General features: G+C 45.7%; 2 protein-coding genes and 1 long non-coding RNA gene across 6 annotated transcripts in view; all 3 read right to left on the bottom strand.

Moving 5' to 3' along the window:
• The window catches only part of LOC132455711 (23 kDa integral membrane protein-like), a 6,098-nt gene extending 3,613 nt beyond the window's left edge, over positions 1–2,485 (bottom strand). For both annotated transcript variants that reach the window (XR_009525324.1, XM_060049648.1), the window contains exons 1-2: positions 2,331–2,485; positions 5–52 (exon numbers count right to left, since the gene is read on the bottom strand). Coding sequence is in view for 1 of the 2 variants with exons in the window: in XM_060049648.1 (XP_059905631.1) it covers positions 5–52; positions 2,331–2,390 (108 nt within the window). In the remaining variant the exon portion in view is untranslated. The remainder of the gene's footprint in view (positions 1–4; positions 53–2,330) is intronic.
• A 2,680-nt stretch (positions 2,486–5,165) lies between these two features.
• Positions 5,166–6,114, bottom strand: LOC132455716 (uncharacterized). The gene is made up of 2 exons (XR_009525326.1): positions 5,840–6,114; positions 5,166–5,809 (listed from the first exon to the last, which is right to left on the bottom strand). It is a non-coding gene; the product is annotated as an uncharacterized LOC132455716 (long non-coding RNA).
• A 1,554-nt stretch (positions 6,115–7,668) lies between these two features.
• On the bottom strand, positions 7,669–23,316 carry LOC132455710 (CD63 antigen-like). 3 transcript variants are annotated; one of them, XR_009525323.1, is made up of 10 exons: positions 23,184–23,316; positions 21,006–21,053; positions 20,706–20,828; positions 20,476–20,550; positions 20,292–20,375; positions 19,976–20,074; positions 19,848–19,880; positions 19,626–19,709; positions 19,019–19,353; positions 17,885–18,948 (listed from the first exon to the last, which is right to left on the bottom strand). XR_009525323.1 is itself a non-coding variant. In XM_060049646.1 (9 exons), exons 1-9 carry the CDS (start codon positions 23,241–23,243, stop codon positions 7,807–7,809), a joined length of 726 nt encoding a protein of 241 aa, XP_059905629.1. In that variant the 5' UTR covers positions 23,244–23,316; the 3' UTR covers positions 7,669–7,806. The 3 variants fall into 3 exon arrangements, 2 of the variants coding, with proteins under 2 accessions (XP_059905629.1, XP_059905630.1); XM_060049646.1 differs by lacking the exons at positions 17,885–18,948; positions 19,019–19,353 and adding an exon at positions 7,669–7,926; XM_060049647.1 differs by having other exon boundaries at positions 17,885–19,353.
• Between the last annotated feature and the right edge of the window lie 3,615 nt (positions 23,317–26,931).

Genomic DNA, 26,931 nt, shown 5'->3' with positions numbered 1-26,931 from the left:
TTACCTGCGGGTGGGCCTTCACAAGTCCAATAATCATCAAAACTCCATGGATCTAAATGGAATGAGATGTTATTCTCCAAAGTCATAGCCACTATATTACAAATAAAACACTGCTGCCAGGAAAGACAAGGCATTTAAAAAAGCGTCAGACAAAACAAAAGAGTATGTATGATTGAAGCAAAGAAATACATTGAATGCACATATTAGCAGTCAGTTGAGCCATGATTGAAGCTGACCCTTTCTGTTGTCTGACTACAACACCACGTTTCACCACCAGAGGGAGGAAACACTCAGCAATGGTTCCATTCATTCATAAAGATCAAAAAGACCAAACAAGTTCATCTTTCACCACAAGAGGTAGACAAAGCAACAAGGTATGAAACATTTTCACCCTAGCTTGAGGTATCCGTTAGAAATTGTTCCGATTTTTAAGGCAAAAACGAAAACAATTTAATCATTTATTTTTCATATATTCAACTGATTAAGCCAAAAAAATAACATTTACCTAATTTAAAGGTTATTGTCTGACTTATCTCAAAAACAGTATTTTATAATGCATTGTTCACACAAAGTACGAACAATGCACTGTGACAACAGAATAAGAACAGTGTGAAAACGGAATGTAAAAACAGAATGTGAAAACGGAACAAGAACAGTGAGGACGTTGGTTCAGTGGATCAGTTCTCCTCTGGTTCAGATAAACCTTCAGACTAGATAACATAAACCAGCTCTTCCTTCCTTTTATCTCTCTTATGAGTATTACTAGCGCTGGCGACAGCATTATCACTCTTATTAGTATAACTACACTATGATCACTCTTATTGGTATCACTAGTGCTGGTGACACTATTATAATTATTAGGACCACTACATTATTTTCACTCTTATTAGTATCACTACACTATTATCACTCTTATAAGTATCACTACACTATTATAAGTATCACTAGCTGCTGACACTAGTATACCTCTTAGTATCACTACACTGTTATTGTTGCGCCGCGTCCTGCTACACGGTCCAGCTGCCCCGTTTAGTGGCCACTTGACGCCACTGGTCCTCATTCTCCTGACACACATGTCTGCCATCTGCAATCTCCATTCCCTACTTCAGCCGGGGATCTCCAATCAGCCGGTGCCAGTTCGTATCGGTCCTAACAGCACTCACCAAGATCAGTTCATTTTCCGTTCTCCTCGTAACCCTCTCCCCTCTTCCCTAGTTCTCTACGTCCGTCACTCTGCCTACCTGTCGCCGAACCCCTGCCTGCCTGACTACCCGCCTGTCGCCGAGTCCTTGCCTGCCTGACTGCCTGCCTGCCTGTCGCCGAGTGCTTGCCTGCATGATTGACTCTGTGTTACCGAACCCTCGCCTGCCTGACTACCGCTTGCCTAGCCCCAGCTTGTCGTCTACCCGATGTCCCAATAAATCCTACTTCCTTTCACTCCGTCTCTGCCTCCCTGTGTCCAGGGTTTGGGTCCCCTTGTCCTGTCCCTTAACAATTATCAATATTATTAGTATCACTGCACTATTATTTATTAGGGGTCCAAGCCAACAGGTTGGATCCCTATTGTTTTTGTAGTGTTTTTTTTTTTTTATTCCTATACTTACCTCCCTAAAAGTGGGACCACAGCCCAAACCGTAAATGGTGCAGACACGCCAATTGCATGACTAGATCCAAATCTGTTCGGACTAAGCAGACGACAAAATCCAGACACGCCGGTCCCTAGGTGGCGCTATACCAAGGAAAACGCGTTTGGGGCTATAACTCCCACACCGAACCTCTCACAGTCAAAACCTTTATATCCACAGGTTCACGGTAGCGTTTTGAATACATGCTTTGCGTTGTGCCGGCGAAATGCACATCGCTTGGACCCCGGGATAACTGCTTGCAGTTCTAGTTTATTTTCTTATTGTACAGGAAAGTATTAGAGGTAACCAAGATACAAATTAATCCGGGCCTGACTCAGTATTAAACTGATTTCCATTGTTAACATATAACAGGAACAAGGCACATCACATGTCACACATGTTTATCAATATTATCACTTATTAGTGTCACTAGCGCTGGTGACACTATTATCACTCTTATTAGTATCGCTACACTCTTAGTATCACTACAATATTCAAATCTTATTAGTATCACTAAACTTGCATTAATATTATTAGTATCACTACACTGTTATTAGTGTCACTACACTGAGATTTGTATCACTAGTGCTAGTGACACTATTATACCCCTTTGTAGTAAACTGATGTAAATAAAGAAAGCCACCAAACCCAAACATCGGTTCCATTGGATGAAGAGTGAATGAGCGGGAGGACCGGAGCTCTTACCCCGAACGCGGCGTTGAGCAGGACGAAGACGCACTTCAGACAGCCGTTGATTTTACCCATGGTGACGAGGAGATCCTGCAGCCTGAGGGGAGTGTGTGAGGAGGAGTGTGTGAAGAGGAGTATTTGAGGAGTGTGTGAGAAGGAGATTGTGAGGAGAAGGTGTGTGTGAGGAGGAGTGTGGGTGAGGAGGAGGAGTGTTTGTGATGAGGTGTGTGTTTGTGACGAGTGTGTGTGTGTGTGTGTGTGTGTGTGTGTGTGTGTGTGTGTGTGTGTGTGTGTGTGTGTGTGTGTGTGTGTGTGTGTGTGTGTGTGTGTGTGTGTGTGTAGGGTAAAGGTGTATTGTGTTGTTTCATGGTTGTGTGGTTAGGGTAAGGATGGGTCAACTATGTGACGTTGATAGAAAAACATTGTCCGAGGTACAAATGGGGTCACATGACCACAGCATCACAGCATAACCCCTCATTCGACCGCAGTGGAGGCAGACGCCGTGCAGAGAGAGAGCAGGACGCCTGCAGAGGGTTCAAGAGCAGGGGGCCTGGGAGGGTGGAGGCCTTCAGAGGGGTCGGGGGCATTAAGAGGGTGGAGGCATTCAGAGAGTGGAGGCATTCAGAGGGTGGAAGCATTCAGAGGGGTGGGGGCCTTTAGAGGGTGGAGGCCTTCAGAGGTCGGAGGCCTTCAGAGAGGTGGAGGTCTTCAGAGGGTGGAGGCCTTCAGCTCTGTGGCCGGGTTTCCCGTGAGAAATAATTCTGATTTCCTGTTGAAATGTTCTTTGTGTGTTCATTAACCCGGTTAAGATTGTGTTTTTCCGGGTTGCAGGTACATTATAAACCACTTTTACCACATCCTTGATGTAATTCAGTAGAAAACGTGTCCGAGGTACAATGGGGTTACAATGGAACATGATGTGCATCACAACAGAACACCTCGTTCAACCACAGAGGAAGAAGGCCTGGCAGGGTGGGGGTCTTCAGAGGGGTGGAGGCCTTCAGTGGGGTGGGGGCCTTCAGAGGTCGGAGACCTTCAAAGCGAAGACCTCAACAACATGACCGACCATGACAGTACCAATGACCTCAACAACATGGCTGACCATTACAGTATCAACGACCTTAACAACATGGCCGACCATGAGAGTATTAACAAACTCAACAACACATCATGGATTGAGTTCATGTAAGTATCCGGATCAGTGGATGTCTGTATAATGTTTAACAAACCGTTAACAAAACGATCGATCATACTATACCAGACCAGAATAAAAATAACCAGGTCAACAACTTAATGCAAGTCTTCCCGACAATCCGGGGAAGGATACAACGCTGATAACCCCCGTCTGTAAGAAAGAGTGAACTTAAATAGCTGCAGAACCGGAACCCGAAAATAGCCCTGCTGGGCAGCTCAGGACTACTGAGGAAGTTCTGTCGTGGTGGTCCTTCTGAACCCCCAACAACAGAAGAGGAGCTTGTCGAAATATTCAGAGGAACATCTCACTGGTTTCAGCATCGCACTCAAATGAACGGTCACACACACGGTGGTTTCTCAAGGATTATTTCATTTCTCACAGGCTCCAAATCAGAGACCAACAAAGAGCTATGTTTCCTTTCAACCACAACAAAGCAGCAGGAAACATATCAGACGAACAGGAAATAGTGTTTAACGTGGGAAGGTTCATATTTTTTTTAACGTGGTACGGTCAATTTTTTTTTAGTCTCAATGTCTAATTCAATTGCAGTTAGAAATATGGGACAGTTGCTTTATTTGTTTATAGCCTACAGGCCGAAAGACTTAATTAATATGTAACTCACTTGCTCGTTTTAAGTAGTACATTGCTTGGGGAGTCCAATTCCTTCACTGAAATGGGAAGAAAAGTGCTTACAACTCTCTGCCAGTTAGCGATCTACCTCTTCTCTACATGTAGTTGTGTTGGGCGAATGCTGCTAAGGGAGGTAGCCTATTTGATTGATTGGTTGAATTGCCCAATCATTTGGTGATGACAAAAAAAAAAGCGATACCATAGGCCTGGGGCGCACACTGGTGCGACCCATGGCCAAATTTTCTTGCGCCAATGAAAGGCTGTCTCTGCTTGATAGACAGCAAACAGTTTGCGCGCTTGCATTGACTTCAACGTAGCCGGTGTAAGTGCCATTTCGGCTCGGCTTCCAGATCGGCTCGGGGTCCGTCGTCTGCTGATTACGTTACACAATATCATTGGCTGTACGCTTGAATGGGCGTACATTGTGATTGGCTGTACGTCGGACAGTTGTGATTGGCTGTTTTGTGCTGTAGCTCTGGCTGTAGTCATAGCAACCACGAGGCAACAGCGAACACATGTGTGAGCGCGAGTAGGTCTATGTCTAGTTTCGTCTGGTTTCGACATATGCCAGATTGGGCATATGTCCCGTTTTTCCAGCCTAACGTCATTCAAAGTAGCCAAATCAGGCTGAAGATGTGCCCAATCTGGCAACATGGACGGCTTATCTTAACAGCCAACATGATTCCGAGGGATGTTTTGTTTTTAGAAGGAAACTATCAGCATACAGATAGGTTGGGAATGGTCTATGTTCAAAATGAAAGACCATTACAGGCTCTTTAATTTAAGCCATCAAAAACCTTATTGCTGTAGATAGCGTATTGTGTGACGTAATCAGCAGACGACGGACCCCGAGCCGATCTGGAAGCCGAGCCGATATGGTACTTACACCGGCGCCCCTGACTTGGAGGAGGGCTTTATTTCAAATGAATTACTAGCCTAGCCCAAATCATTGACGTTGAGACGCATTTAAATGGTTGCTGGCAGTGGTAAGTACGGTCTATCACACAATTAAAAGAGGATGAATGCTATGTTTCTTGTTGATTTATTTCGTATTTATAATAGTTGATTCATAGTTGGCAGATATATTCAAGGGAATATAGCGCCCTCTATTGAACCACTGACACAGACACACACGGAGGCCGACGCACAAACAAATAAGGACACTAAACCTCACACATACAATCTGGGATATAAACACACATGCAGACACTTCAACACCAGCAGACACACACGACAACACCTCTCTGTGTTGAACAAGTGAAAGATGCCTTTGAATGGGACAGAAAGAAGCCATTATTGACCTAGTAAATGAGTTTTAGTATCGATATGGTGTCTCGCCCTCTGGGGAATCAAACACTCAGCACCGTGCCTAGCTTCTCTGTTTTATTACTTAACTACTACTGCTGCTGTACAAGAACAACTATACCACCTTAATACTACTGCCATACTAGGAGTATACTACCTTAATGCTACTGCTATACTAGAACTACTTTACTAACTCCTTAATGCTACTGCTATAATAGTACTATACTACCTTAATACTGCTGTACTAGAAGTACTATACTACAATGATGCTACTGCTATACTAGTAGAATACTACCTTAATACTACTGCTATACTAGTACTATATTAAGTTAATCCTACTGCTATACTAATATTACTAAGTCACCTTAATACTACTGCTTTACTAGTTTATCACCTTAATACTACTACTATACTAGTAGCATTAACGTAACACTGATGAGTGGCCTAATGAGAAGGGCAGTGGCCTACTGATAAGGGGAGTGGCCTACTGAGAAGGGGAGCGGCCTACTGAGAAGGGGAGCGGCCGGCTGAGAAAGGGAGTGGCCTACTGAGAAGGGGAGTGGCCTACTGAGACACAGCTTCCTCCTACTCCTCAGCAGGCTCAGGGCCCGTGAAGGATCATGCGAGGAAAAAACAGTCCTTCAAAGGAGCCCCTGCCTGAAGTGCTCCATGTTAAGGTGCGGCCACACCAGACGCGTATTTCGCGTACTTCGCGTATGAAATCGCCATTTTTTCCATAGGGAACCATTGGTTTACGCGCGTATTACGCGTATTACGCGTAATACGCGTATAAGCAACATTGTAAGCGCGTATTGCGAGTATGAGGCGCGTATATTTACGCGCTATACGCGCGTATATCGCGTGCATTTCAAGAGTTCAAAAAATTTAACTTTTTACGCTCATACGCATGACGATTAGCCATGTTGCCCAATCAGCGTTGAGCTTGACCCGACGTCACTGGCAGAGAGTAGTGAGCTTGGACAGAAGCATACGGCCGACATCTTTCTTTATTCTGTGTGGAAATAGTAACATAGTTACGCCATTAAATGCTTTTATGGAAACATTTCTAGCGAGAAATGTGCATTTTACTTTCATAATGTTCGCTCGGTGAATGTGAAGGATGTTTGGTTTGATAGTTATGACGAAGAGGGAACGCTCCGTTCACTTGCATGGACAGAGTCTCTGGTTACTAAGCAACCTCAACGTCTTGGCGGACTATTTCTCTGCTGATCAACACTACAGACACTACACGAACAGAAATGGAGGCGGATCAAAATATCATCGTCGCCGTGTGCGGCCGTCCTGTCCTGTACGACACCACGATGGTGTCGTACAGGTACAGGAACAAAACAGAGAGGGCGTGGGTCGACGTGGCAGAGGATATTGGCGTTCCTGGTGTGTGTGTGTGTGTGTATTTTGCTTGGCTTCAGCTATCGGTTGTGTTCTACTATGAAAAAAGTTAGCGCCGGTTAGCGGTAGCACCAGTTAGCAGTAATATTAAGTGATACTACTACAACAGACTGTCCCGCTTGTCAGGTTACACAACTTAATATGTATATATGTTCTTGTCAGTGGACGTATGTCGCAGGAGGTGGAAGTCACTCAGGGAAAGGTATAGCGCGTATTGCGCGTATTGCGCGTATGCAACCATTTTTGACACAAAATGGTCAAGCAACATTATACGTGCGTATCTCGCGTAAAAAGTATGCGAGATACGCGTCTGGTGTGGCCGCACCTTTAGAACCATGAGGCAGCGACACAGGGCCTCGGTCTGATGGGTGAGGAGGTTCTGCTGTTTGAGGTCAGAGGAGCGTCGGTCTGGAGCGTCACGAGTCAGAAACCTCCCAGCAGTAAGGACCTTCGTCAGCTAATTACATATGCATAGGGGGGAGGAGTCAACAGCTACTTATGCATGCATAGAGGGGAGGAGTAAAAAGCTAATTATATATGCATAGAGGGGAGGAGTCAACAGCAAATTATATATGTATAGAAGGGAGGAGACAACCCGTCCTCTAAATGCAATGGAGGGGAGGAGTCAACAGCTGATTACATATGCATAGAAGGGAGGAGACAACCTGTACTCTAACTGCAATGGAGGGGAGGAGTCAACAGCTAATTACAAATGCATAGAAGGGAGGAGTCCACCTGTCCTCTAACAGGAATGGAGGGGAGGAGTCACTGAAACAAGGTACATTGTAACAGGAGAATGAACACATGGAACCCTTAATGGTGAGGAACAAATGTATTGTTTTCTTTAATGGGAACACCAGTGACACAGTCTCAGCCTCCTGATGATGTCACTATTGACATCATAGCGCAGGACTCATTTCCAGAAGCAGAAATGAGGCGTGAGTTCAGAGGTCAGATGCCAGGGATCAGCTTGTACCCAGGAGTCATCATGGCGATGGCCTGTCCTCCGCGCCCGCCGTCGTGACGCCTCACCTGACCAATCATCAGGAGGCTCGCCCCCAGGCAGAGGAGCTACACACACACACACACACACACACACACACACACACACACACACACACACACACACACACACACACACACACACACACACACACACACACACACACACACACACACACACGCACAAACACACACACATTACACAGACACGTTATTGTGTGTGTGTGTGTGTGTGTGTGTGTGTGTGTGTGTGTGTGCTGAGCATTAGGGTGCTGATGTGTCTGAGAACTCACAGCGTTGACAGTGAAGCCAAAGGAGACACCCATGGAGACCGTCAAGGCATGAACCAGCAGGTCGGACACGATGGGGAAGCACGGCTGGAGACACGCACACAAACACACGCACACATGCACGCACGCACGCACAAACACACACGGGTTAGGTACTGATCAGCAGCATCGATTGGTTTTCTGAAATATTGAATAAAAAGATTGATTACTGATCATCCATTACCCTCGAGTAGATTTTAGCTGGACCTTCCAAGTGCTGCAAACACATGATATAGCAAACAGCGTTATGTATCAGACATAGTCAGCTGATGTGATGGATAGATAGATAGAAAGACGTATAGATATATCTACCCCTGGGCGGTCTGTGCACACGTTGTCTTCTAAACACTCACAGGATAAAGGGATCCTGTTCCCCCAGTCCTCATTGCTCATAAGGCCACAGCACTGGAGCTGGAGGGAGACACAGCCCGTTGTCAGGGTAACAGCGCGTTGTCAGGGTAACAAGACATTGTCAGGGTAACAGCGCATTGTCAGGGTAACAGTGCATTGTCAGGGTAACAGCGTGTTGTCAGGTTAACAGCACGTTGTCAGGGTAACAAGACGTTGTGAGGGTAACAGTGCGCTGTCAGGGTAACAGCAGGTTGTCAGGGTAACAAAAGGTTGTCAAGGTAACGGTCGCAACTTACCTGCCCTTGGACGTTGTCGAGACCTTCTTGTACTGTGTTATCTGCCATCATCTGTCTAACAAAGTCAGGGGGGATGTTCCTGACTTTGTTAAAGAAAGAGACCTGGTTTCTGTAGGAAGCCATGACGATCCCTAAGATCATCATGATGATCATTATGGCCCCCATCAGACCTGCAAACTGGAGACACAGTAGTCAACACCCTTCTGTCTGTCTGTCTGTCTGTCTGTCTGTCTGTCTGTCTGTCTGTCTGTCTGTCTGTCTGTCTGTCTGTCTGTCTGTCTGTCTGTCTGTCTGTCTGTCTGTCTGTCTGTCTGTCTGTCTCTGTGTGTCTGTGTGTTTCTGTTTGTCTGTCTGTCTGTGTGTTTGTCTGTCTGCCTGCCCTACCCCTTTGAGCAGTGCTGCCTTCTCGGTCCCGGCGGCCGTCTGCCCGAGGATGGAAACCAGCAGCATCCCAACGGAGAATACCCACAGCCCAGCCAGGGATCCGGGGCCCATCTCGTTTGACAGCTGAGGACATCAGGGACAGTGGAGGTCAGGGGCTGAGGTCAGGGGACGAGGTCAAGTGACGAGGTCATGTGACAAGGTCATGTGATGAGGTCATGAGATTAGCTCAAGCTGAGGTTTATGTAGAGGTCATGTTGAGGTTTATGTGGAGGTCATGTAGAGGTCATGAGATGGGGTTACCTGCGGTTCAAGTGCTTGGGCCTTAAGTCCAATAATCATCAAAACTCCAAGGATCTAAAACGGAATGAGATGTTATTCTCCAAAGTCATAGCCACTATATTACAAATAAAACACTGCTGCCAGGAAAGACAAGGCATTTAAAAAAGCTTCGGACAAAACAAAAGAGCATGTATAATTGAAGCAAAGAAATACATTGAATGCACAGATTAGCACTCAGCTGAGCCAAGATTGAAGCTGACCATTTCTGCTCTCTGACTACAACATCACGTTTCACCAGCAGAGGGAGGAAACACTCAGCACAGGTTCCATTCATTCATAAAGATCAAAAAGACCAAACAAGTTCATCTTTCACCACAAGAGGTAGACAAAACAACAAGGTATGGAACATTTTCACCCTAGCTTGAGGTATCTGTTAGAAATTGTTCCGATTTTAATTGTGGAAGGCAAAAACGAAAACAATTTAATCATTTTATTTTTTATAACTGATTAGGCCAAAAAAATAAATCGGATGCATACATCCGTCTATACATACGTAATTAGTTTGAAAGGACATTTACCTAATTTAAAGGTTATTGTCTGACTTATCTCAAAATAGTATTTTTTAATGCATTGTTCCTACTAAGTGTGAACAATGCACTGTGAAAACCGAATAAGAACAGTGTGAAAACGGAATATAAAAACAGAATGTGAAAACGGAACAAGAACAGTGAGGACGTTGGTTCAGTGGATCAGTTCTCCTCTGATCCAGATAAACCTTCAGACTAGATAACATAAACCAGCTCTTCCTTCCTTTTATCTCTCTTATGAGTATTACTAGCGCTGGCGACAGCATTATCACTTTTATTAGTATAACTACACTATGATCACTCTTATTGGTAACACTAGCGCTGGTGACACTATTATAATTATTAGGATCACTACATTATTTTCACTCTTATTAGTATCACTACACTATTATCACTCTTATAAGTATCACTACACTATTATAAGTATCACTAGCTGCTGACACTAGTATACCTCTTAGTATCACTACACTATTATTGTTGCGCCGCGTCCTGCTACACGGTCCAGCTGCCCCGTTTAGTGGCCACTTGACGCCACTGGTCCTCATTCTCCCGACGCACCTGTCTGCCATCTGCAATCTCCATTCCCTACTTCAGCCGGGGATCTCCAATCAGCCGGCGCCAGTTTGTATCGGTCCTAACAGCACTCACCAAGATCAGTTCATTTTCCGTTCTCCTCGTAACCCTCTCCCCTCTTCCCTAGTTCTCTACGTCCGTCACTCTGCCTACCTGTCGCCGAACCCCTGCCTGCCTGACTACCCACCTGTCGCCGAGTCCTTGCCTACCTGACTACCCGCCTGCCTGTCGCAGAGTGCTTGCCTGCATGATTGACTCCCTGTTACCGATCCCTCGCCTGCCTGACTACCGCTTGCCTAGCCCCAGCTTGTCGTCTACCCCTTGTCCCAATAAATCCTACTTCCTTTCACTCCGTCTCTGCCTCCCTGTGTCCAGGGTTTGGGTCCCCTTGTCCTGTCCCTTAACAATTATCAATATTATTAGTATCACTACACTATTATTTATTTATTTTCTTATTGTACGGGAAAGTATTAGAGGTAACCAAGATACAAATTAATCCGGCCCTGACACAGTATTAAACTGATTTCCTGCAGGTCCCTGTTCAGTGGCACATTGTTAACATATAACAGGAACAAGGCACAACACATGTCACGCATGTTTATCAATTTTATCGTGTCATAATAGTGTCACTAGCGCTGGTGACACTATTATCACTCTTATTAGTATCGCTACACTCTTAGTATCACTACAATATTTAAATCTTATTAGTGTCACTAAACTAGCATTAATATTAATAGTATCACTACACTGTTATTAGTGTCACTACACTGAGATTTGTATCACTAGTGCTAGTGACACTATTATACCCCTTTGTAGTAAACTGATGTAAATAAAGAAAGCCACCAAACCCAAACATCGGTTCCATTGGATGAAGAGTGAATGAGCGGGAGGACCGGAGCTCTTACCCCGAACGCGGCGTTGAGCAGGACGAAGACGCACTTCAGACAGCCGTTGATTTTACCCATGGTGACGAGGAGATCCTGCAGCCTGAGGGGAGTGTGTGAGGAGGAGTGTGTGAAGAGGAGTATTTGAGGAGTGTGTGAGGAGGAGATTGTGAGGAGGAGGTGTGTGTTAGGAGGAGTGTGGGTGAGGAGGAGGAGTGTGTTTGTGAGGAGGTGTGTGTTTGTGACGAGTGTGGGTGTGTGTGTGTGTGTGTGTGTGTGTGTGTGTGTGTGTGTGTGTGTGTGTGTGTGTGTGTGTGTGTGGGGGTGTGTGTGTGTGTGTGTTGAGGGTAAAGGTGTTTTGTGTTGTTTCATGGTTGTGTGCAGTGGTGTAGTCTATTTTATTGTAGTGGGTATACTGTGATGATTCCCTCCCAGCCTCGTACAAACCCGTCCCACCGGTACGTGTACGTGTGTGGCGCTCATGGGGTGTCGCACCACACTCACCAACGGAGGGGTCTACAACCCGCTGATTTAAGAGTATAACGATTATCAACAATCATGGAAAGCTGAGTAGGTTTATCAGTTTTAATTACAGTATGAACAAATAGAACACAAAAATGACAAGTTGTCCTTTGTATATCTATTGTAGCAATAGCACATGCTAAACAAGGACAAAATCTACTCAAAATAATTTAATGAACTCTTTACAACCATGGCTAACCAGTGCATGAGAAGGAGATGACTGGAGACTAATGTTCCACTCTTTCAATTGCTCTAATTTGAGCTCTTACTGTTGTTATCTAACATACCATACAGTGATTGAATTGTGTACAAGTGTGAAATTACTGCACCTTAAAAATGACCATGAATTAGCTTTACTCTCATTTGCATAGTGATTAACATTATGAATTTCAATTGTGTATACCAACTGTATGTTGGCTGACATTTACCTAACTTTTTTTCCCTCCACTCTAACCATGGATGCCTGTTTTTATATTCCCTAGCCTGACACCCAGTCTGAAAGGCTGGCCTCTCATCTAAAAGTAACAAGGAGATATAAAGTGGGATTAAAACATTGTCTTCTGTTGACTACTTGTTATGTGGTTTACACAATAATATGGGAGGACTGGACACACACACACACACACGCACACGCGCGCGCACACACACACACGCGCGAGAAGGAGGGGCTCGGCCCGCCAACTAACGTGCAGAGATGCAGGGGCAGCTTCGCGCTTCGTAACAAAGACAGGGCAGAGCGCGAGCGCGCAGGGGGAATTTTATGAATGGTGAATGTAGGAGATAACTTTCCCTGCTTAAAGTATTTTATTGCAGTTATACCCAACCGGTATTTGCGAAAAATAAACACAGAAGTGAAAGATCTGTCACAAAACGATTGATACGTATCCGTGCACATTTTTAAGTGGGTATACGCAAATCCTGGTGCGTTCCTAGTGGGTATACGGCGTATACCTGCGTATCACGTAGACTAGACCATTGGTTGTGTGGTTAGGGTAAGGATGGGTCAACTATGTGACGTTGATAGAAAAACATTTTCCGAGGTACAAATGGGGTCACATGACTACAGCATCAGAGCATATCCCCCCATTCAACCACAGTGGAGGCAGATGCCGTGCAGAGAGAGAGCAGGACGCCTGCAGAGGGTTCAAGAGCAGGGGGCCTGGGAGGGTGGGGGCCTTCAGAGGGGTGGGGGGCATTAAGAGGGTGGAGGCATTCAGAGAGTGGAGGCATTCAGAGGGTGGAAGCATTCAGAGGGGTGGGGGCCTTTAGAGGGTGGAGGCCTTCAGAGGTCGGAGGCCTTCAGAGAGGTGGAGGTCTTCAGAGGGTGGAGGTCTTCAGCTCTGTGGCCGGGTTTCCCGTGAGAAATAATTCTGATTTCCTGTTGAAATGTTCTTTGTGTGTTCATTAACCCGGTTAAGATTGTGTTTTTCCGGGTTGCAGGTACATTATAAACCACTTTTACCACATCCTTGATGTAATTCAGTAGAAAACGTGTCCGAGGTACAATGGGGTTACAATGGAACATGATGTGCATCACAGCAGAACACCTCGTTCAACCACAGAGGAAGAAGGCCTGGCAGGGTGGGGGTCTTCAAAGCGACGACCTCAACAACATGGCTGACCATGAGAGAATTAACAAACTCAACAACACATCATGGATTGAGTTCATGTGCGTATCCGGATCAGTGGATGGTCTGCATAATGTCTAACAAACCATTAACAAAACGATCGATCATACTATACCAGACCAGAACAAAAATAACCAGGTCAACAACTTAATGCAAGTCTTCCCGACAATCCGGGGAAGGATACAATGCTGATAACCCCCGTCTGTAAGAAAGGGTGAACTTAAATAGCTGCAGAACCGGAACCCGAAAATAGCCCTGCTGGGCAGCTCAGGACCAGAGGCGCCGCGTCCCATTAGGCATACCAGGCAATTGCTTGGGGCCCCGGGCCACTACTAGGGCCCCCAAAAGGCCCCCCCAAAAAAAAAAAAAAAAGTTCATCTATCGGCCACGTCTTCACCCCCCCCCCCCCCCCCCCCTCGTCAACAATCGCTCCGAACCCCCCCCCCCGTCCCCCCCCCGTCAACAATCGGCCCCCTAAGAATTCTTGCTTGGGGCCCCCACACTACCTCGCAATGCCCCTGCTCAGGACTACTGAGGAAGGTCTGTCATGGCGGTCCTTCTGAACCCCCAACAACAGAAGAGGAGCTTGTCGAAATATTCAGGGGAACATCTCACTGGTTTCAGCATTGCACTCAAATGAACGACAGTGTTTCACACGGTGGTTTCTCAAGGGTTATTTTATTTCTCACAGGCTCCAAATCAGAGACCAACACAGAGCTTTGTTTCCTGTCGACCGCAACACAACAGCAGGAAACATACCAGACGAATACGTGGTAAGGTCCATTTTTTTGAGTCTCAATGTCTAATTCAGTTGCAGTTAGAAATATGGGACAGTTGCTTTATTTGTTCATAGGTTACAGGCCGAAAGAATAAATTAACATGTAACTCACTTGCACGTAATTCCTTCACTGAAATGGGAAGAAATGTGCTTACAACTCTCTGCCAGTTAGCGATCTACCCAGTGGTGTACTGGTCCCTGGAGAAATGGGTATACTCTAAATGTTTGCCCTTTTTTAACGCAGCCCAGAAAAACGTCCTGTTTTAGAAACAGTGACATTTTTGACTACTCTATTTAGTTTACCCAAAAAAATCCTTCAGTAGTATTTGCTCATTGTCACATGACACCTATTCTCTCACTTGGCAAGTCAGTAATTTATTTTGTAAACTGTGTCTTTGAACAGCTGATTTGCAACACATGGGCCAGAGTGGGCCACCATTATAAAATTAACATGACTTGATCAGGAGCAGTTTGTAGGTATTGCTGGTCACACAGGCAGCCTGCATGAATGTAAAATATAGATGAGGCAAACATGGTGTTTCAGTAATTTTTTGAAGATTTATTTAAATAAAATACTTCAGATCTGAATTTGACAATGCATCCTTGCTCGTATTTCACCTCAGATTAAAAAAAACGCACATCATTCTCTTCCACATCAATCATCTCGTTAGATATATATATAATCAATATATATATAAATATATGATGATTGAAAATCATCATTCAAATTATTCCACAATCGAATCAGTAAAGGCAGCGAGTATTAGCCAATAAGAGGCAGAGTAGCGTGGGTCATGGCGCACAGAGCTTTTGGCCGTGATATTATATATACAATTATATTATATTATATACTATTATAAATAGGCCTAGAGCTCCGGGAGTCGCAAACGGCAACAATCACTTTCAACTCCATGCTACAGTTCACCCCGGACTGCACTGCACTGAGTTTGACGGTTGAACGCTGATTGGCTGTTAAGTTACATATGTCACTCAGTGGCCACGCCGTTGAACGCTGATTGGCCATCATCACGCGAAATTCGCGTCAAAGTTGAAATATTTCAACTCAAGTGGATTTGTCGCTGCACAAATCCTCGTGAACGCGCTCGCCTGTGCACGGCGAAAGTGTGGCGCGACAAATCAAAACTTGGGATCTTGTCGCCCCGTCAGGTTTTGGTGTGAACGCAAAAAAGTGGGCAATTTGGCTTGCAGATACTACTGAATGGTGCGCATCTGGGGGGATTTAGAAGTGGGTATACGCAATGATGACTGAAAAATAAGTGGGTATACGCAGTATACCCGCGTATACCCTGGACTACACTCTTCTCTGCATGTAGTTGCGTTGCGCGAATGCTGCTGAGGGAGGTAGCCTATTTGATTGATTGGTTGAATTGCCCAATCATTTGGTGATAACAAAAAAGAAAAGCGATACCATAGGCCTGGGGCGCACACTGGTGCGACCCATGGCCAAATTTTCTTGCGCCAATGAAAGGCTTCCTCTGCCTTTCATTGGCGAGCTTACATTGAGTTCAACGTGGCCGGCGCCCCTGACTTGGAGGAGGGCTTTATTTCGAATGAATTACTAGCCTAGCCCAAATCATTGACGTTGAGACGCATTTAAATGGTTGCTGGCAGTGGCATGTACGGTCTATCACACAATTAAAAGAGGATGAATGCTATGTTTCTTGTTGATTTATTTCGTATTTATAACAGTTGATTCATAGTTGGCAGATATATTCAAGGGAATATAGCGCCCTCTATTGAACCACTGACACAGACACACACGGAGGCCGACGCACAAACAAATAAGGACACTAAACCTCACACATACACACTGGGACAGTGGCGGACTCAGGGGGGGCGACCCTTCAAGAGTGTCGAAAACGAGAGGAAATGCCTTATTGGCTGCCCTTTTCACGTGAAAATCATGATTAGGTGCCCTCTAGGGTGCTCCTTCATCCAATAAATGATGATGATGTGCCCTCTAGAACAAGAAAATTCAATGACGTGCCTTAATGAGTGCCCTTATAGTCCCCTTCTGCCTGTCTGATGCCGTTTTAGTGCCCCCTTTAGTACCCTGATAGTGCCCTTCTGCCCGTCTGTTGCCCTTCTAGTGCCCTTATAGTCCCCTTCTGCCCATCTGGTCCTTCTAGTGCCCTGATAGTCCCCTTCTGCCCGTCTGGTCCTTCAAGTGCCCTTCTGCCCATCTGGTGCCCTTCTAGTACCCTGATAGTGCCCTTCTGCCCGTCTGGTCTTTCTAGTGCCCTTCCAGTGCCCTTCCAGTGCCCTTCCAGTGCCCTTCTAGTGCCCTTCTAGTGCCCTGATGGTGCCCTTCTGCTCGTCTGGTCCTTATGCCCTTCTAGGGCTCTTCTGCCCGTCTGGTGCCCTTCTAGTGCCCTTCTGCCCATCTGGTGCCCCCATGGTTGAAAAAGTGTGCTAAAGTGCCCTCTATGGTGGTGAAAATGAGAGAAAGTGCCTTATTGGCTGCCCTTTACACGTGAACAAAAATGAATGAGTGCCCTATAGGTTGCCCCTGATGATGATGATGATGTGCCCTCTGGAGCAAGAATATGGCAAACCGAAAAAAACATGTTGTGGTTAGCTATTGAGGTGCAGACGTTCCTCTCTTTGGTAGCTGACGAACGGGGAATGCGAGGCGCTGCTTTCATGTGGCGTCGCGTCGCCGTGACAAACAGCTTCATCGAGTTGTACTTAAATCTCCACTGGATAACGAAGCAAAAAGCGGATTAAGAGTATGTCAGTACCCATAGTGGAAAAGAAAAACTTAATATTTTCAGTTTTCATAATCCGTTTAAAATGTATATACATTTTTTGAGCGTTCAAGATAATTCAAGTGTAGGTCATTTCATGCAAGAGAGACGATAATGGTCAGCTATCACCTCAACATGAAGGAAACTTCCTTAAATGTTTCCGTAGCTGGCTAGTGGTCAAAGACTGTATGGTAGCGGCACATTGAATTTTCTCCAGTCTAATTTTTACTTAAATGTTAGTAAAGATGAAAGCAGTAAAGCATCCTCCTTTCTTTGGCTAATATGTGAAAGTACACAATGATGTGAACAACTCATTTTGGTGTTTATAAAGTCGCTAGAATAAGGGGAAACAGTGTCTTTGAAGCAAAACAATTTCAGGGGCAGGACCCCCAGACTCCCCGTTTCAATTATGAGCCCAACTATTCTTTTAAGTGCTACATGGAGATGTAACAAGTGCCCCGAATGGGACCTTCAAGGCAGCGCTTGCTTAGGTTAGGGGATAGGACCTTCCAGGCAGCGCTGCCTTTAAGGCTCCGTTGGGGGAACAAAACACCATCAAGTTAGAAAAGCCACTGTGTCCGCTGGTGGGGCCCCATGTTGTCCAGAATGTGCCCTTTTTTATTTTTTTCGCCCCTGCCCTTCAAACAGTCTGAGTCCGCCACTGCACTGGGATATAAACACACATGCAGACACTGAAAACACCTGCAAACACACACGACAACACCTCTCTGTGTTGAACAAGTGGAAGAAGCCTTTGAATGGGACAGAAAGAGGCCATCATTGACCTAGTAAATTAGTTCTAGTATCGATACGGTGTCTCTCTCTCTGGGGAATCAAACACTCAGCACTGTGCATAGCTTATCTGTTTTATTACTTAAATACTATTGCTGCTGTACAAGAACAACTATACCACCTTAATAATACTGCCATACTAGGAGTATACTACCTTAATGCTACTGCTATACTAGAACTACTTTACTAACTTCTTAATGCTACTGCTATAATAGTACTATACTACCTTAATACTACTGTACTAGTAGTACTATACTACAATGATACTACTGCTATACTAGTAGAATATTACCTTAATACTACTGCTTTACTAGTACTATATTAAGTTAATCCTACTGCTATACTAATATTACTATGTCACCTTAATACTACTGCTATACTAGCAGTATATCACCTTAATGCTACTACTATACTATTAGCATTACCTTATTACTGATGAGTGGCCTACTGAGAAGGGGAGTGGCCTACTGAGATGGGGAGTGACCGGCTGAGGAGGGGAGCGGCCTACTGAGGAGGGGAGCGGCCTAATGAGAAGGGCAGTGGCCTACTGAGAAGGGGAGTGGCCTACTAAGAAGGGGAGTGGCCTACTGAGACACAACTTCCTCCTACCCCTCAGCAGGCTCAGGGCCCGTGAAGAATCATGCGAGGCCAAACAGTCCTTCAAAGGAGCCCCTGCCTGAAGTGCTCCATGTTAGAACCATGAGGCAGCGACACAGGGCCTTGGTCTGACGTGGGAGGTCTGCTGTCTGAGGTCAGAGGAGCGTCGGTCTGGAGCGTCACGAGTCAGAAACCTCCCAGCAGTAAGGAACTTCATCAGATAATTACATATGCATAGGGGGGAGGAGTCAACAGCTACTTATGCATGCATAGAGGGGAGGAGTAAAAAGCTAATTATATATGCATAGAGGGGAGGAGTCAACCTGTCCTCTTACAGGAATGGAGGGGAGGAGTCAACAGCTAATTACATATGCATAGAAGGGAGGATTCCACCTGTCCTCTTACATTAATGGAGGGGAGGAGTCACTGAAACAAGGTACATTGTAACAGGAGAATGAACACATGGAACACTTAACATTGAGGAACAATTTCTTTTGTTTTCTTTAATGGGAACACCACTGAAACACTCTCAGTCTCCTGGTGATGTCACTATTGACATCATATTCCATGACTCATTTAGAAGCAGAAATGAGGAGTGAGGTCAGAGGTCAGGAGCCAGGGCTCAGCTTGTACCCAGGAGTCGTCATGGCGATGGCCTGTCCTCCGCGCCCGCCGTCGTGACGCCTCACCTGACCAATCATCAGGAGGCTCGCCCACAGGCAGAGGAGCTACACACACACACACACACACACACACACACACACACACACACACACACACACACACACACACACACACACACACACACACACACACACACACACACACACACACACACACACACACACACACACACACACACACACACACACACACACACACACACACACACACGTTATTGTGTGTGTGTGTGTGTGTGTGTGTGTGTGTGTGTGTGTGTGTGTGTGTGTGTGTGTGTGTGTGTGTGAGCATTAGGGTGCTGATGTGTCTGAGAACTCACAGCGGTGACAGCGAAGACAAAGAAGACACCCATGGAGAACGTCAAGGCATAAACCAGCAGGTCGGACACGATGGGGAAGCACGGCTGGAGAAACGCACACAAACACACGCACACATGCACGCACGCACGCACAAACACACACGGGTTAGGTACTGATCAGCAGCATTGATTGGTTTGGTACTGATATATTGATAAAAAGATTGATTACTGATCATCCATTACCCTGGAGTAGATTTTAGCTGGACCTTCCAAGTGCTGCAAACACATGATATAGCAAACAGCGTTATGCATCAGACATAGTCAGCTGATGTGATGGATAGATAGATAGACAGACGTATAGATATATCTACCCCTGGGCGGTCTGTGCACACGTTGTCTTCTAAACACTCACAGGATAAAGGGATCCTGTTCCCCCAGTCCTCATAGCTCATAAGGCCACAGCACTGGAGCTGGAGGGAGACACAGCCCGTTGTCAGGGTAACAGCGCGTTGTCAGGGTAACAAGACATTGTCAGGGTAACAGCGCATTGTCAGGGTAACAGCGTGTTGTCAGGTTAACAGCACGTTGTCAGGGTAACAAGACGTTGTCAGGGTAACAGTGCGCTGTCAGGGTAACAGCAGGTTGTCAGGGTAACAAAAGGTTGTCAAGGTAACGGTCGCAACTTACCTGCCCTTGGACGTTGTCGAGACCTTCTTGTACTGTGTTATCTGCCATCATCTGTCTAACAAAGTCAGGGGGGATGTTCTTTAACTGGAGAGAAAGAGAGAGCGCACGTTTACTTTCTTTATCCCAATGATCCATCAAAGAGAGGAAGAGAGAGAGAGAGAGAGAGAGAGACAGAGAAAGAGACCTGGTTTCTGTAGGAAGCCATGACGATCCCTAAGATCATCATGATGATCATTATGGCCCCCATCAGACCTGCAAACTGGAGACACAGTAGTCAACACCCTTCTGTCTGTCTGTCTGTCTGTCTGTCTGTCTGTCTGTCTGTCTCTGTGTGTCTTTGTGTTTCTGTTTGTCTGTCTGTCTGTGTGTTTGTCTGTCTGCCTGCCTGCCTGTCTGTCTCTCTGTCTGTCCTACCCCTTTGAGCAGTGCTGTCTTCTCGGTCTTGGCGGCCGTCAGCCCGAGGATGGAAACCAGCAGCATCCCAACGGAGAATACCCACAGCCCAGCCCAGGATCCGGGGCCCATCTGGCTTGACAGCTGAGGACATTAGGGACAGGGGAGGTAAGGGGACGAGGTCAGGGGACGAGGTCAGGTGACGAGGTCATGTGACGAGGTCATGTGATGAGGTCATGAGATTAGCTCAAGCGGAGGTTTATGTAGAGGTCATGTTGAGGTTTATGTGGAGGTCACGTAGAGGTCATGAGATGGGGTTACCTGCGGGTGGGCCTTCACAAGTCCAATTATCATCAAAACTCCAAAGATCTAAACGGAATGAGATGTTATTCTCCAAAGTCATAGCCACTATATTACAAATAAAACACTGCTGCCAGGAAAGACAAGGCATTTAAAAAAGCGTCAGACAAAATAAAAGAGTATGTATGATTGAAGCAAAGAAATACATTGAATGCACATGTTAGCAGTCAGTTGAGCCATGATTGAAGCTGACCCTTTCTGTTGTCTGACTACGACATCAGGTTTCACCACCAGAGGGAGAAAACACCCAGCACTGGTTCCATTCATTCATAAAGATCAAAAAGACCAAACAAGTTCATCTTTCACCACAAGAGGTAGACAAAGCAACAAGGTATGAAACATTTTCACCCTAGCTTGAGGTATCTGTTAGAAATTGTACCAATTTTAATTGTAGAAGGCAGAAACGAAAACAATTTAATAATTTTTTTTCATTTATTCAACTGATTAAGCCAAAAAAATAAAACGGATGTATACATCCGTCTATACATACGTAATTAGTTTGACAGGACATTAACCTAATTTAAAGGTTATTGTCTGACTTATCTCAAAACGGTATTTTATAATGCATTGTTCGCACAAAGTGTGAACAATGCACTGTGAAAACAGAACAACAACAGTGTGAAAACGGAATGTAAAAACAGAATGTGAAAACGGAATGCCATCTGCAATCTCCATTCCCTACTTCAGCCGGGGATCTCCAATCAGCCGGCGCCAGTTCGGTCCTAACAGCACTCACCAAGATCAGTTCATTTTCCCCGTTCTCCTCGTAACCCTCTTCCCTCTTCCCTAGTTCTCTACGTCCGTCACTCTGCCTACCTGTCGCCGAACCCCTGCCTGCCTGACTACCGCTTGCCTAGCCCCAGCTTGTCGTCTGCCCCATGTCCCAATAAATCCTACTTCCTTTCACTCCGTCTCTGACTCCCTGTGTCCAGGGTTTGGGTCCCCTTGTCCTGTCCCTTAACAATTATCAATATTATTAGTATCACTACATTATTATTTATTTTCTTATTGTACAGGAAAGTATTAGGGGTTACCAAGATACAAATTAATCCGGGCCTGACTCAGTATTAAACTGATTTCCCGCAGGTCCCTGTTCAGCGGCACATTGTTAACATATAACAGGAACAAGGCACATCACATGTCACACATGTTTATCAATATTATCACTTATTATTGTCACTAGCGCTGATGACACTATTATCACTCTTATTAGTATCGCTACACTCTTAGTATCACTACAATATTTCAATCTTATTAGTATCACTAAACTAGCATTAATATTATTAGTATCACTACACTGTTATTAGTGTCACTACACTGAGATTTGTATCACTAGTGCTGGTGACACTATTATCACTATTATTAGTATCACTAAATTATTATCACTCTTATTAGTAACACTACACTATTATCACTCTTCTAAGTATTACTACACTATCATGAGTATCACTAGGTGCTGACACTATTATACGTCTTAGTAATATCACTATACTATCATCACTCTCATTAGTATCACTACACTATTATTATTTTTTTATTGTTATTATTATACAGCAAAGTATTAAAGGTAACAAAGTTACAATTTAAAACGGGCCTGACTCAGTATAAAGCTGATTTCCAGCAGGTTCCTGTTCAGCGGCCAATATAACATATAACAGTCAGGAACAAGGGTCATCACACGTCACATTTACATAACTCAGGGGGTTGAGCGGGTTTGCTGGTGAGTGCAAGGTTGCTAGTTCGATCCCCGGCTCCTCCTAGCCGATTGTCGAGGTGTCCATGAGCAAGGCACCTTACCTTAACTGCTCCCGACGAGCTGGCTGTCGCCTTGCATGGCTGACACCGCTGTCGGCGTATGAATGGTTTATTGTGAGGCAATATTGTACAGAGGTTTGGGTGGTCTCTGGTTACACAAATGTGCTATGTAAGATGCAGACCATTTACCATATTATTATCACTAGCGCTGGTGGCACTATTATCACTATTATTAGTATCACTAGCACTGGTGACACTATTATACCCCTTAGTAGGAAACAGATGTTTTCTCAAACAAACTAAAATAAAGAAAGAAAGCCACCAAACCCAAACAACGGTTCCATTGGATGAATAGTGAATGAGCGGGAGGACCGGAGCTCTTACCACGAACAAGGCGTTGAGCAGGACGAAGACGCACTTCAGACAGCCGTTGATTTTACCCATGGTGACGAGGAGATCCTGCAGCCTGCCTGAGAGGATTGTGTGAGGAGAAGTTTGTGAGGAGGAGTGTGTGAGCAGGAGTGTGCGTGAGGAGGAGTTTGTGTTTGTGAGGAGTTGTGTGTTTGTGACGAGTGTGTGTGTGTGTTTGTGACGAGTGTGTGTGTGTGGAGGGTAAAGGTGTGTTGTGTTGTTCCATGGTTGTGTGGTTAGAGGACATAAGGGTTTTCCATCGCTGTCGATTCGGAGACCTTTTCGATCGTCCAAACAGGGAAATTATATATCAGCAGGTTAAAGTTTTGATTTACACCAAAATTCTTGGCCAAACACTGAATTTAAAAAGAAAGAATTAAAGATTGTATCTATTTGTTCTTTATCTTCTATGCTTTTTGATTGTTAATTTTTGCCCAATTTTGTACAGATTTACTCCCCTTCTTTGTATTAATATTAAATTGACCCATTGATTAGTTTAGTGATACAGCTTGGGCCTGTCACTGTGCGTTCACACCAAAAGCTGTAAAGCGTTTTGAGCGATAAACGCCCATTCACATTCTATTAGACATGAGCGATAAAGCGATAGGAGCGATAAAACGCTTATGCGATAGCTTTAAAGCTGTAAAGCTGTAAATGAGAGTTGAAACAGCTCAACTCTATGCAAATTAGCTAGTAGCGTTTCAGCTGTAAAATACCGCCAGCCAATCGGAATGTAGATGTCTCTCGCCGGCGTGGGTCCCAGTAAACATAGGCGGGAACTTTAGTTCCTAGTTCCTACCACAAATTTGTTCCTTCATCATGGTGCGTGAGAGAATAATTGCGGCTATTGCAGGGCATCGTATTTGTCTGCGATTTCAGAGCCAACGTGGTCTTACAATAGCCTGATCATTAACTAAAAAACACATAGAAAAAGAATAAAGCATTCAGCATATGATTTCAACAATGTATGCGGACGAGTGGTGGGTGGAGATGTGCGCGCATTTCAGAAGCAGGGAGATACCGAACAAAAATCTTTCTAATTTGTCAGTTTGCCGTGTGTCTGCCTGGCACAAATGCTCCTGTTGAGCGGATCTTTTCCATAATAAACAATACTACACGCACACACACACACACACACACACACACACACACACACACACACACACACACACACACACACACACACACACACACACACACACACACACACACACACACTGGCCCTCATTTATCAAACGAACGTAGAAATGAGCGCAAATCTGAACGCATGATTCATCTTACGATAGGACCCACGTGAGATTTACGAAACCTTCGTATCACACCAATCCCAGCGTACGAAGGATCTTGGTGTTGATAAATACGGCGGCTGAGATCGATCGTAATTAACGTAACACGCCCATATAAAAGCACGTCTTCAGAAGTCTCGCCCCTTACTTTTACGACATGGAGAAACGTCCAACGGTAAAATAGAGGAATTTTTCCGAGACCCAAATGGAGACGCTCGGGTCACTGGTGGATGCGAACCGTCTGGTTTTATTTGGTAGCCTATAGCTGGCATTAAAGGCCAGCAAAATAATGCTATATGGAAGGAAATAACTGTTGCAGTGAATAGTGTTTCCAATGTTCGTTGGGCTACGGAAGAGGTTTGTTAATTAAATTAATTAAATAATAAATTAAATGTACAACTTCTGTTATCCAGCTTAAAACATTTCACATATATGCTATTGTTTGCATTCCGTTAAAGTTATTTAATTCCGAATAAGGTGAAGAAGAAATGGTCCGACATGAAGCTCAGCACCAAAAAAATCGTGTTGCGGCTGTGAAGCCGGCCAAGCAAGAAACGGGAGGAGGCCGGTGCAGTGCGACTGCAGCGTAACTCCCCGAGATGACTCTAACCATGTAGTGCGCCCTGATGTAGACGATGCCCAACGTTGCTATTTTGGAAAATAAAAGAATCGTGCGTGCCCCCAGGCCATCGGGCTACCATGTTCAGGATTGACATTCTGGCATCGCAAATAATCGGAACATTAACTGAATGGTAGCTTTTGCGGTTGATGTACGCGTAATCATTAATATATGGTTCATACGCACATGGGTACAATCAACCGCACCAATCACATTTGGAAATCTAGCAATAGCATACAAATCCCGTTTGATTCCAGTTTGCTGATCGTTATTATATGGGAATTTAATATAACGTTCGGAGAGGGACATTATAGCTGCAACTGCTGGCATGGTTCGGCTAATACTTGGCTGGGAAATAGCAGACCTGTCCCCGATCTCCCGCTGCAAGATCCCGGTGGCCAAAAATCCCAAGGTAGAGCAAACCTGCACAGGTATTGCGTTTGATCGCCTAGTTTCTTGCCTTAACTGTGGCTCCAAAGCATTGCATAGCTCCATCAGGAGATGCCTTGGGAGACGAAAACGACTCAAGAGCCATTAATCGCCCTCCTTAAAAAAATCGGCGCGGTCTCGAAAAACTCTCTCGTCTGTGCGTTGAGGTCCTTAACAGAGCCCGATCTGCCATCGCTGAGACACGACCACCTATTTGGCAAAGCTCCTGTTAATAAAGACAGCTGAATAAACATTTCACCTGTCACATTCTAATTATTTTCATAGCAATACTGTTTTTAATTAGGCCTGACTTGATTGTAATTGTTTGAACGGCTGGGCTAATTCCAATTTATTTAGTAATTAATACAGATGTTGAACATGGGCTACTTGTGCTGCACTATTCATCATTGAAATACCCGTATGTTGCGCCAAAAAAACTTGCGTACACGAGCTCAGACCTGACGTGAGATTTCATCGCAGCCTGCGCTCACGTTCAAATTGATAAATGCCAAGCTCAACGTTGAAATGAGCGTACGTCCATTTTACGCACGTTTTCTGTCGTACGCTCGTTTGATAAATGAGGGCCGACACTGTGGCAACCCGCTCCTTGAATGAGCCGGGTTACCGGTACAAACGACGCGTTTATCGAAGGTTAAAGCCATTCAAGGCATTTATTATATGCAATAAACTTAAACACAACGAAGGAGACGCGGTCTCTAGGGCCTCCGTGGGCCTCTAGCTGCTCGTGGAGCCGAGCGCTTCCTCCTTCCTTGCTCTCCTCTCTTGTCTGTCCACCTGCTCCTTTTAAAGAGTCTCCCTGGCTGTCCAGCCAGGTGTCTCTCATACCGCTGATTGGGGAGGCGAAAGGGCTGCTCTCGGTCGCCGTCTGGTGGGCGACGGCGGTACACGCCGTCCAGGACCAACCCTCGGGCTGGTCCGGGCCGAGGCTTACGGGGCGGGATGCCACACTCCTCCACCCTTTGTCCAAGCCCCGGGTAGACAGGTCCCCCGCCCAGGCAGGAATCCCTTCGGGACAAGGCCTCGGCAGCGTCGTCTCCGGCAGGGTCGTCTCCGGCCGCTTCGTCTCCGGCCGCTTCGTCTCCGGCCGCTTCGTCTCCGGCCGCTTCGTCTCCGGCCGCCTCGTCTCCCGCTGCCTCGTCTCCCGCCGCCTCGTTTTCCGCCGCCTCGTCTCCCGCCGCTTCGTCTCCCGCCGCCTTGTCTCCCGCCGCTTCGTCTCCCGCCGCCTTGTCTCCCGCTGCGCCGGCGGCGACCGCATCTCTCCTACCCCGGGACTCTAGTGCCGGGTCCCAAAGCCGACGGAAAATCGGGCAGTCCGTCCCGATGAGGAGCGGTACCGGGAGGTGGGGAACAACCCCTACCCGAGCCG

This window comes from Gadus macrocephalus, chromosome 4 (genome assembly GCF_031168955.1).
Source record: "Gadus macrocephalus chromosome 4, ASM3116895v1".
NCBI lineage: Eukaryota > Metazoa > Chordata > Actinopteri > Gadiformes > Gadidae > Gadus > Gadus macrocephalus.
Note: the sequence above shows the minus strand (reverse complement) of the source record. Positions and strands in the feature narration are given on the sequence as shown.

Coding starts and splice junctions, on each gene's coding strand:
- LOC132455710 (XM_060049646.1), bottom strand. CDS start 23,243: ATGGGTAAAATCAACGGCTGTCTGAAGTGCGTCTTCGTCCTGCTCAAC. Junction 20,075..20,291: donor TCGACAACGTCCAAGGGCAG/GTAAGTTGCGAC, acceptor GTCTCCCTCCAG/CTCCAGTGCTGTGGCCTTAT. Junction 7,927..19,625: donor TTGTCTTCGCTGTCACCGCT/GTGAGTTCTCAG, acceptor GTGTGTGTGTAG/CTCCTCTGCCTGGGGGCGAG.